Source organism: Rhipicephalus microplus, chromosome X (assembly GCF_043290135.1).
Source record: "Rhipicephalus microplus isolate Deutch F79 chromosome X, USDA_Rmic, whole genome shotgun sequence".
In the NCBI taxonomy this organism is placed as follows: domain Eukaryota; kingdom Metazoa; phylum Arthropoda; class Arachnida; order Ixodida; family Ixodidae; genus Rhipicephalus; species Rhipicephalus microplus.
Window position 1 is genome coordinate 217,492,189 of NC_134710.1, and position 12,151 is coordinate 217,504,339.

Consider the following 12,151-nt stretch of genomic DNA (forward strand, 5'->3'; position numbering starts at 1 on the left):
AATAAGAAATATATACACGCTTACATGGTTCGCACACTGATGAAAGTTGTTCTGAGGAAATGCACTCGCACGTTAAAATGAGTAACCTAATCTCGCAGCAACATGTAAAGAGGGATAGAAACCGAAGATAATGAGAATCAACTTTAAGAAAAATAACTCCCAGATGCAGACGTTTGGTACGTCAGACCATATAGTCACGCGTATGAAGCGTCTGCATAATTATCATGAGAAGAACTAGGCGGGGGGGGGGGCTATTTCGGCATTTATCAAACTGCCCAAGCATGCAAGGATGAAAACCAAGTCTAGAGTTTTATTGCGCATAACTAACCCTGCCACCACCCCTGGGCCATTTGTATCGCACTGTTTTTGGGATTGCATTGGCCTCCGAGAGAGTGGCTGGGAACGTTGAATTAACACAAAGTTCACCGTTCATTTTGCAGGGATGTTATACAAGACACCAAAACTGTATCCTCCAGTCACCAAGTCTTTTCAACCACGTCTGAGATATAGGGCAATACTTCCACCCAAATCACTTCAGTTTTCCGAGTAAGAAAACACTTTTTTTACTTTATTATGAGGCACACAAAGCAAAACTATATCTCCTACAAATCCCACGCAAACAAGGAACAGGTTCTCGTTCACAACTGTACACGTCACAGTGCGTGGTGATGTGGCGTATAGTACGTCTCCTGTTCATGACACTGTCTCAGTAACCATGCCAGCATGGCACGAATAACTGACGGGCGCTGTGACATTCCCGACCTTCGTTTATTGGGCACCCTTTCTTTCAAAGCGTTCCTGTGAAAAAACAAACAAAAAAAGTTGAAAAGTTGTGACGCGCAAGCCCCTGGTCGATCCATCGAATCGGGTTCATCTAAGGTTGGTGGTGTCTGCGTCCTTGTGAGATAGTTTCTTGAGGTGGTTGCCGCCGGAGCACGAGTTCGGAAGACTTGAGAAGTCCGAGCATGGCATCGGAGCGATTGGCCAGCTTGGAGGTCTGCGTGGTGACGAGCTGCGCTAGGTTCTCCAGCTCGACAGTGTTGCGGTTACTGATGTCGATGATCGCCTGCTGGGCACGCAAGATTCGTTCCTGCGTGTCACTGGTGGCTACTTCGGTGTCGGTGTCCGAACCACCTGTACGGCCGCCCTGGCTGCACTTGTTGGAGGTGGCGCCCAGCTTGTTCACCAAGCCTTCCAGAATGGTCAGCTTCGTCTCCAGACGGAGGCCCAAGAGCTTAAGGTCCAACAGGTCTTGAGATCTGCGCAAAAGCAAATGTACTGTATGATTGTCACACACAATGTGTACCATAATTTGTTGCCGCGCTAATGCACGATTCGTATGGTTGCACACAATGCAATAGCTAAAAAGGGCTTTTTGATTCGTGAGGCAAGGTCAACGGTTCATTTTCAGGCTTAAAGTGTGGTAAAATGTCAAATTGTAATAAATATTACTCAGGTGGAAATTAAAGAAACCTAGATAAAAAAATTACTCGGAGACCGTTGGGCATCTTTTTTGACAGATAGCAGCAAGCACCTTTGGAACTACAAATCATACGGATGTCTGGTTCCAAGAAAATGACGTAGGCTGCTGTGCGATAGCCAGTCGGCAAACGTATACTGTTTGTCAATGGATGAACTCATCCTTTATGACGTCTGATCATTTGAATCCCAGGCAACAGAGCACATTCTTGCTCCAATTTCAGCATAAAAATGATCTTAAAAAGTGTGATTTCTTTGGGATTTCCCCAGTGGCCACTTTTCAGTAAGCACAATTTTCGTTGAGAGCTTGTCAGTTTTCGCTGATACCAATGAGTAAAAAGAATCCTACTGATCGTCAAAAACGCGCTCTTCTTCACCCAAGAGTAAAATGTGTGTGACAATAGTTGAGATTTTTGTGCCATTTCTTTTCTGCCGAAATTGAGCGTCCGTGTGATTTACGCTATAGAGTGGTCCGAGTTATTTACAGCGTCAGCTCGCATCTAACAAGAAAGACGTGTTTTGATTATGAAGTGCAATAAATTAAAAAAAGTACATATCGAATACGCCACTTATCTTTCAGCACTTGTGTCTAAGATACATTTCACAATAAAACGTCCAGCTAGGCATCATCTTTTCAGAGCAACGACATAGTCCATGCTGAGACGCGAGCCCCGAGCAGTGGATGTGAAACATCGGCATGCTGTGGATGTAAAAAATCCCACGGGCAGGAACATTTTCCTTAGCACAGCGCTAGATGACCGCCTAAAAGGTCAGTTGCGTGCAGAGGCCCCGTGCGCTCGTAGGTTGCGTGCCAGGACTGTCCATTTGTTTCCAGGTGTTCGAAATTTGTTTTCATCGAACAGCGCCAAACACGCGAGCTTTTCGTCTGCGCGGAAGAAGCTATGGCGTGCGTGGCACTCACTCGAGGTCCGCAGGTGTTCGTCAAAACCGAGCCGCAAGTGGCCCCACTTCTTCCCAAATGCATGTCCACGCGGTTAAATGATACCCAAGTCTTCTATGCGACCACGCAGTACCATGTGTGTGCGCATGTTTAGTAGTTGTCTGGCCTATTTCTTTTACATATCGACAAAGTGTTGACGGGACTGAACATCAATTTGGTTTTTAAGTATTCCATTAATCATGTGCTGAGCAAAATATCATCCGGAAGTATCTAAATACAATTTGCACCCTTTTGGAAGTCACTCTCTCTATATTTCTTGTATTATAGCAATAGTCATGATCCACCTTGCACGCGTTTTCTTTCCTGAAAAATTTTTTTTTTACCCAGTGCTTTCCTATCAAAAGCGTGTGCCCCGCCGCGGTGGTCTAGTCGCTAAGGTACTCCGCTGCTGAACCGCACGTCGTGGGTTCGAATCCCGGCTGCGGTGGCTGCATTTCCGATGGAGGCGGAAATGTTGTAGGCCCGTGTGTTCAGATTTGGGTGCACGTTAAAGAACCCCAGGTGGTCAAAATTTCCGAAGCCCTTCACTTGGGCGTCTCCCATAATCATATGGTGGTTTTGGGACATTAAGCCCCACATATCAATCAATCAAAAGCGTGCGGCGTCCCATTGATAACGCACCTACCGCTTGTGAACTGAAAGTAGTACTCCTTGCACGTGGCGTTAGAGCAAGGAAAGGCATGCAAAACAGATGAAGATTATAGTTGTGGGACAGAAATACTCGCTGAAGGACACCATTGTTGTTAGGGTGACTTCGAAAAACGCTGTCACTGGCGTTGCTGATGTGCAAGTGGTACTACCTAGTTTCTTTACAGCTTCTTGTTTTAAACACTCTCTTAATAAAGAGAGTTACTGTTGGACAACTGGACAACGTCACCATGTAAGACAACATGAAAGGGTATTTAAATGTGACCACCCCAGAGCAGCTGTAAGAGAATGCCTCTCCACGGGGCCTCGGCTGGCTTCGACTGACGCCAGCTCCACCAAGCGTTGGGCACGGTACGTTTGCAGCAGCTAACGACAGATATAGCGGGGGTCGATTTCAATTGCAAGTTTGAGTTTATCTTCTGAATAACTGGCGGGTCGAATACACCCACTTGACTGGTCCGGGTTCGTAAGGTTTCGCATCGTGGCTGCGTTTTGCACGCGCGCCCGTGAAATTCGTTGCCGTTTATCTCGGCATTGAACCATTACGTGTGACAGCTCACGCACCTTTTGAGTTTTTAAGTCACAGCTGCCGCATGCGATGGTTTATTGCTGACTATGCTTATTGCAGGGCAAGGACCTCTCTCCTGTTTCGGCAATCAACCCGGTCGTGTGCTTGCTGCGGCTTCCTTGTCCCCGCAAACTTCGTAATCTCATTGGCCCATTTAACTTTCTGCCTGTTCCTAGCGCACTTGCCTTGTCATATATATATATATATATATATATATATATATATATATATATATATATATATATATATATATATATATATATATATATATATATATATATATATATATATATATATATATATATATATTCGTTAGCTTCAATGACAAGCTGTTGTCTTGCCTACACGTCCATATTTTTCATTTTAGCTAAGACGTCCTTATCAACCGTTTGTTCCATGACCCACTCTGTTCTCTTTTTGTCTTTTGTTTTGCACATAAAATTTTTCTTTCCATGATTCGCTGCATCGTGCTCAGTTTAACTTTGACACTATTAGTAAGTCTCCATGTTTCTGTTAGGTAGGGAAGAGCCGGTAAAATATAAGCAGTTATTTTTATATAACGTGCACTCTGAAAACTTTCGATGAGTCCACATATAGCATGTGGACTCATCATTTATATTTCATTAGAGGTTTCCATTCGTGAAGTTACTACAAGTCAAGTGGAATATCATTACGCAAGAAAACTCACTAATTCATCACCTCCACACTATCTGAATGTTTATGCCGTCGGCAGCACTTTTATTCTTATAGTCTTCATTCTTATAATTTTCTGCAGTTGAACTGAAATGGCGGCGGGATCTAACTCCATTCCGTCAGTTCACTGGCACGAAACAGCTGTACAGGAGACAATGTTATAGCGAAAATCCGTAAAGTCTCCAACACATCCGAGAGGCTGCCCTCAGTGTTAGTGGACGCAACGGGTGACGCGAATGCGCGTTCAAGGATATAGCTATTGCGATCTGGAGACAACGCACGCAAAGCAAACACCCATTTCTTTGAGACAAGGAGTGCTGTTCAAACGTCGAACGAGTTTGGAGGTTATTACGCAGTCATGGAAAAGTGGAATTCCGCGAGCGCGATGCGGAGATGCGTTGAATGGATTCCCTTGAAACGCTTGAGGGGCGCGCCTGCCACGTTTTCCTTGTCCACCATAACCTTGGTCATGGGCGACGTGATCGGGCGATTCTCGGTAGCGCGATCCTTTCTAGATTGTGTCGCAAGCCCCGTGGGAGCCGAGGCAACAATCGGCTCAACGTCACTGACGAACCATCAACGCGGTGTTGGACTCTAAATGCGATCGTTCGCTCCCACTGAAAACTGCTGTCGACGTCAGTTGGCCTGGTTTTCGTAACGCAGTGGTGTGGTTATTTACACAACAAGACAGAAAGAATGTCATTAAAGACAAAGAAGAATGCGGGAATTTCATTTTGAAACGTTCCCACATATTTTGCTTAGCGCAAAGAAGTAAGAATAAATGCAAACAAGATGACAAAAAAGCAACAAACAAAAAAGCACACAGTTAGGAGCAAGGCCGCTTTCGAGGATGAATTCTTCCCGTTCGCAGAAACACATCTATGGACCTTTGCTGATATTCTACTAGCTATGATAGACCAGTACCTGGACGTACAGCTCTAGCGTACAAACTACACTATTAACTTGGTCTATTTGACCGCGTTCATAGTTTGACATTCCCGGTTAAGCAATTTCTAATCACTTTCAGCTTCCATCTTACCTTGAACGTATATCTAGTTTCGACTTTCATAGCGCTCTTCCTCAAAAAGAATCTTATTAATGGCGCAAATTATATTTTTGCTGTCATGATTACGACGTACCAGTTTTTTTTTAATCGGCCAAAAGTTTGAGTAACGGCCTTTGCGTAGAGTTGCATGCATGCGAGCCCTTGGGCACAATTAACAAAGCCAGTTTGTAAAAAATATTTGCCACTGGCCGATCGCACTGATCATACGCCGAACACTATGACTGGCTGGCCTCAGCTGTTACCAGCAATTCTGCAGCAAGAATAATTGTTTATGAAGGTGTCTTCAATAGGCTGACTTCAGGCATCTTTCCGTTCGCAAGTCATCTTTGTCATTGGACGGCCGCGTTTATTTTCATTTCATTTTCCTATGACTAATGTTGCTATTAGCTGTCGCTGGATCTTCCTTCTAAATAGGTGTATTGTAACTTAAAGATAGACTCTCAGGTGTGTTGTAAGATATATTTTTTTTGTATTTTCTTACCTGCGAAAAGTTCTCTGAATCAGTCAGCATTTGCTGGCTATCGCACCTTATCATACAAGCACAAAAGTAAAGCCAGCAGACCGCTACTATAGCCATCTACCATTTCTACTTCCTGCCACAAATTAATGCTCACGCTGGGATAAGCTTCAAAACGCACAAAGAAAGTCTAGTAGCGTGGCATTCCTACATCACAGTTCACATCCCATATGTGTAGCAACTATTCAGTGCAGAAAAATGATGAGGTATAGCGTCAACAAAAACAAATAAGCTCAATACAACACTAAAAATTTGCAAAGTCAAACTGTCTCTTTTTTTTTTGCTTGTACAAAAATTGTGACTGACTTCTAAATCCACGCAATAAAGTTGGTCCTGCATCAACCGTATTTTTTATTGTGAACCCACGAACAAACAAAAAATAAGAGAAAATAGTATTCATGAAATGACGAGTTTGTTGCGCATAATGAATTCGTTGTCGAAATCACTAGTGTTTTCGTTGTCGTATAGTCTAGCACACACACGGGTCGCGTAGCCAAATATGCAAATTGATCTAGTGGTAATAAAAAATTTCCCAGACTCTGGAAGAACTTGATCACTTGGGGTTTTAAAATAAGGGCCTGAAGAATCAGTACGTGGCCCGAACCAGTGTGTTTTGAGTTAGAACGACGTGGATGGTATACATGCAACTTGTTCGCCAGTGGAACGCTGCCACGCGAAATTACTATATATACGATGGTTTTCAATCCAATTGGTTGGCAGTCCATGTTTCTCAGCTGCACTGAAGCGTCATTCTGAAGTAACGAATTGAACTTCATGCGTTGTGGATGCCGGGGCAAACATTTGACGCTGCCAATTGTCTCACTTTCATCTAAGGAAACATTTTCCTGTCACTGTCAATCTACTTCAGAACAGTCATTACGGACGGCTAGCTGCTATGCGATTGAAAGGGTCCTAACACCTGCCTGCTCGGAAGAAAACACTTGCAGAATAACGACAAAAAAGGCTGGAGGATGCAACGAGATTCAATACCATGGAAAGGGGTTACGGTGCGCTGAACACATTCCTACCTCCAACACCAGAGGTAGCAATATGCCTCCAACAGTGCAAACCAAAACAACCATGCTTCAAGTTCTGAAGCACGGCAATCAAATGTTGGGCATACGGCCCTTAAACGTCCCCTGCACCGAGTTTACATGTTATGTTCTCGAGAAGGAGGGATAAGACCTGTGCAACATCGAAGGTACCGGCATCTTCATAGACTTTACCATTATGTTCCACGCGAAACATTCAGAATAAATCACTGGACAGTTCAGAGGGCACCATCTAAGTGTAGAAAAATGGCGTGTGCAAAGTTTTCTACTGCATTATAAATGGCGTAGCAATAAATCCCCGCAACATCTTTCGACGCGAAACAAGAACGCTTGTGTATACGTGTCCTTCACCTCGGGTGCTCTGCCGTTTTCGCCGGTGCTATTTCACTGCAAACACAAACCAACTAACCCAAAAGTACGCCTTCACAAGAAAATGAGGGCCACATGGAGGGCAGTGCTTGCATTGCGTCTCATCTCCCGCATTCTCCGTCTCGTCCGTGCAAAACAACGTCAAAATGTGGGTCGAGCAGCTTCGGTTTGAGTGCTTCATCTGTTCATGATGTTCTTCATCTGCTCATGATGGTGATTTTTCAAGGTCTTCCGCAATGATCCTTATGAAGCATTGGACTACACGTGTAAGGTGCTCTTTTATTTTTATTTGCGCCTATACCTTCCCTTGTTTCGTCATCTTGTGTTACGGGAGCAGCATATCGAAGTCCGGGAGGGAGGACCGTTGGCCTAGGCGTTCTTAGGGCGATCCACCGCGGTGCCACACGCGGCGAAAGCGCAGTGCGTACAGACAACGCTGGCGTTCTGACAACAATCAACGTCCGCGTGACGAACACGCCAGCATGATTGAGTCAATTGAAGGAAAGAGCTCTCGGGGGACGTCGCCGCCGGAATACGCACCCGGCGTCCTTGCGTGTTGCCCCGGCGCCGCCGAGAGCGGTGCCTCTGGCAAAGTGGAAAGCCCGCTCGGCTGGCCTTTCCCGAGCGCCCATCGACTCAATGCCGCCTCGGGTAGATGCGATAAACACTGTCAATTTAGGTAGAATCCGCGGCTTCTGCTTTGCCTTCGCGAACGCGTGGGGGCGTAAGATCGCGCAAGAAAGCCCGTTTTCGGCGAATTCCGCGTGGTGTCGAGGGATTTGCGTCTGCTCTCCCCCCACTGTTCCCCCCTCCCCCAATTTGCATGACAAGTTAGTAAAGACGCTTGATGCTATGTTTAGACGATGCCTATAACGATCTCTCTTGTGCAACCGAGGGATGTTCTTTATGGAAACCGCGAGATTTGCGAGCGTGCTGCGGTGCGTGGCACCTGACGCCTCTCAAGACACTCTCCTTTGCGTTGAGATCATTCCCGCTGCTTTCGCATAGCCGTTATATATACCCGATTGTGTAAAAACGCTTTTCCTGACAATCGTCGTTCCGGTTGCAGTACCAAACAATAGCTCTGACTTCCGTACAAATCCCAATGAAAAGTAAACAAAGCAATACTGCCAGAGAGGCAAGACGATGCTGCAATCTTTCCCGGACGAGCAATGCTGATTATTTTCGAGTTGAAGGCAGGGCCAGGGCTTCCCGCGCGCTCATAGAGGGGATGTGGATTCGACTTTGTATCAAGGCATCGGCAAGCACTCGAGTTACGTGCAGCATGATCTTATCAGTACTGTGCCTCAGCGGTATCTTGGACAGTGCGAATATTCGAATGTGTCGAATACGGTATAGCATAGTGTGCCGTTTAGTTCGATTTGCGAATTGAGTAACCACTATTCGTATGTACCATCACTTTTCGAATACGTCAAAATGCTAACTGCACAAAGTTGGTCCAAAATTGCAAGAAATTCAACCCAGCGAGATTGTCGTTGTTGTTGCTGTTTCCGCTAAGTGCAATCGAGTCATTGGCGACTCCATGAGCATAAGAACGCCATCGCGACATATTTGGTGCACGTGTGTTTTTTAAACTCACTATAAGACACCTCAACTATAGGATGGAAGAATACTACGTATCTGGTGCACGGGCGCCTTCGTTTGCTTTGCCTTACAATTTGTCCTTACCTATACAAGTGCAAGTACGGTAGTTGGACCTTCTAATCACACCCCCCCCCCCCCCCAAAAAAAAAAAGAGACAAATTCGGGCTGCGCCCCTGGTCAGAATCGATGATGCAGAGAGATGGGAAGCCAGATCTAGGATAGCAGAGGTGGTGGAAAGGAATTGAGAAATTCACGGGCATTGAGTGGGATGAACTTGCGTAGGACAGGGTGAGTTGATCACTGGGAAAGTCTTTGTCCTTCTTTTGGCATAAGACAGGCTTACGATGACAATGATGATGATAAGTTTGACTGTGTGGAGTTTTACTGCCTCCTTTTAGATGTTCCTTAACCTGCACTTAAGTGGGATTTCTGCACGAACGAGAGCTGGTGCCTAATAGATGAAGATACCAACGATAACAATCGTCTTGTACGGGAACACACGAGACGTGAACGCGAGCTCTGATCTATTAATTCACGCATTCATGTTCTCAATTGCACGAATTAGTAATAATAAACAAAATCAGCAATTATTCATTTGAAATATATCGAGATAACTATACCGAAGAAGAAACAATAGAACTCGTCCCGCTTCAAATGCTTCCATCCAGAAAATGTGTTTGCAGAGTTTGACAACTCTGTGACATGAAGGGGCAAGTATAGTTCGTTACAGATAGCAACGTCCGACTTGGAAAGTGAAACAACGTAACCAGGGTACAACACGCGGTCTCCATTTACGAAATTAGAGGTTGTATTCCACGTCATAGTCTCTCGTTTATGCGCAAACAATGTGCCGCAAAATGAGAGACGTGATGTAACTCAAATGCCCTTTTATATTTCCCACTTGACACTCGTAATGGGCGTTAATAGTAGAACACTTTCTGGCATCCCTGCCATGTTAACAAGCCCTGCTGGTAGACAAGCTTGGGAATCAGTACACACCCACGAGATCAGGGGCCATATCAGCGACTTAGTTCCTAATTGGGCTGCCGCTATCGGCTGCGCTAGGTGTAAATTCACACCGAGCGCAGTTTCTAAGGTTCATTACCGAAGAGATAAGCCAAGTGGTGTTGAATAAGTAAAAATACATTTAACATGCACGCACGCACGCACGCACACACACACACACACACACACACACACACACACACACACACACACACACACACACACACACACACACACACACACACACACACACACACACACACACACACACACACATTCAAAGCCTGCTTATATGGATTACTACACGTGTAAGACATATACCTATAATTACGCATACACAGAAGTGCACAATGTTGGGTTGGCCTTGAAGCGAGCAGATCTGTAGTGTAGGAATTAAACTGATTAGAAGCTATACAAGTAAAACACCTAAGATTAGGGGTCGGCATAACAACTGTACGTTTAAAACAGCAGTATGAAATAACTCTCAAGGTGTACGAGGTTTGGGAATTTGGGTACGTCGTGTCACCTGTGAACGCAGTTTCTAAGACCCTTTATATAGTTTCAAGATGGCCAATCATTGTCGCTTCTAATATTATGAAGACGTGTGAAAGTGGATGACGCCTGAGATATTTAATATCTAGTTTAATACAGATATAAACGATAGAAAAGAGAACAAAAGAATTTGTACGCTAGAGCCATAAGCAGGAATAGGGAGAGGCCATAGCGACGACGCTATCGAGAACACGAGTGACTGCTACTTTCTAATGACCGCGTTAAAAAGTCCCAGGTGGTCGAAAATTCCGGAGCCCTTAACTACGGCGTCTCTCTTTATTGTGTGGTGGTTTTGGATCGTTAAATGCCACATATGAATTATTTGCAAATGACAAGCAGTTCTCAGGAACAAAAACTTTAGTTAATTCTTGCCTACAAAGCTGTTGTTCGTAAGAGCGGTTTTTGAATGATCAATGCTTGCTTTTATGAAGTGATCTATGGCCTGCGAATTTCACCATGGATGGTGCATGGTTCAGAAGCCCTGTCCGCACTGGCCTTCCAAGCAATCCAAAGCTATGGAAGTATATCGATTTGCTCGCACGCCCCTCCTCCCTCCTTCCTCGTTTATTCGCCTTCTTGTTCTCTACTAATTCTAATGTTGGTCTTGTATGGCTGCGCGGTAGCCAGAAGAGGGAACACGGTGATCACGTTTGCATAGTACGAGCTTGCAACAAACCGTTGCCTTCACTGCAACGTCCGCTCACACCCCGTGTGTAAATACGTGCAGTCACAAGTGGTTCCTTTGAAATTTCACACGAGCACGAGTACCGAAACACGACAGATAGGAAATAAGATGAAGTGCTCACAGCTGATGGTCATCGATGGCGTACGCCTCCCGGACAAGTCCCACGGCCACCGCAAGGCAGGCGGCGAGGCACCAGTGCATCGTCCGTGGTACAACAGCCATGCCGGTCGACTCGGTGAGTTCTCGCTTCTCTAGCGCGTATACAACAGCACCTGAGGGCGGCTGCCGGGCGTTCTGCGCAGATCGGCCCGTGCCTCCTGGCCGAAGGGGGATACGCGGCCGGCGAGGAGGGACAGGCGAGATTTAATCGGCGGCCGAGGCGCCTCACCCGCCACCCCGCAAGCGATGAGGGGGGAGGGATTTCCCCCTTGCGGCGACGTCCTTGGGACGGCGCTCACTGCGAGAGGACTGGCCGAACGACTTCTTGCCACAATTGGTAGCGATGATGCGCGAAGCGACTGCTCCGGGTGGAACGCATGGGCCTGACCAGGCTGCACAGGCACGCAAAACGAAGAGCCCCGAGGGAAGATCAGACACAATAGCTGTCTATAGATCCGGGTCTTCTGCCGGGAAAATACTGGGCAGTTCGTCAATGCGACCTAAACGTTGTCAGTCTGTCTCGACTCTGCAGCACTGCTTTTCTATAGATGCGAAACGGAATCCCGCTGCGACGACCATTTCTTGGGAAACGCACTTAGCAGGAAGCATAGCAGCAAATAATGGTACCTAAACGAGTTTCGAGCTGGGTGTGTTGTTGAAGATACACTGTTAATCGCCGCCAGAAAGACGTGTCTCACGGCTTACTTGCAAATACCATTCGCACCCTGAAAATAGCCCCTTGTTTTTTCTTGAGCTTGGTCCGCTTTCTCGCACACGCCTGTGTTGCCGCTA

At 45.9% G+C, this 12,151-nt stretch overlaps 1 protein-coding gene across 1 annotated transcript; it reads right to left on the minus strand.

Moving 5' to 3' along the window:
* Positions 1 to 538: 538 nt before the first annotated feature.
* On the minus strand, positions 539 to 11,562 carry LOC119187469 (uncharacterized). The gene is made up of 2 exons (XM_037435584.2): positions 11,322 to 11,562; positions 539 to 1,259 (listed from the first exon to the last, which is right to left on the minus strand). Exons 1-2 carry the CDS (start codon positions 11,420 to 11,422, stop codon positions 875 to 877), a joined length of 486 nt encoding a protein of 161 aa, XP_037291481.1. The 5' UTR covers positions 11,423 to 11,562; the 3' UTR covers positions 539 to 874.
* Positions 11,563 to 12,151: the final 589 nt, after the last annotated feature.

Excerpts from the sequence above, each read along its gene's own strand:
- LOC119187469 (XM_037435584.2), bottom strand. The coding sequence starts at position 11,422 with ATGGCTGTTGTACCACGGACGATGCACTGGTGCCTCGCCGCCTGCCTT. Across the intron at positions 1,260-11,321 it reads GCCATCGATGACCATCAGCT|ATCTCAAGACCTGTTGGACC; the intron begins GTGAGCACTTCA and ends GCTTTTGCGCAG.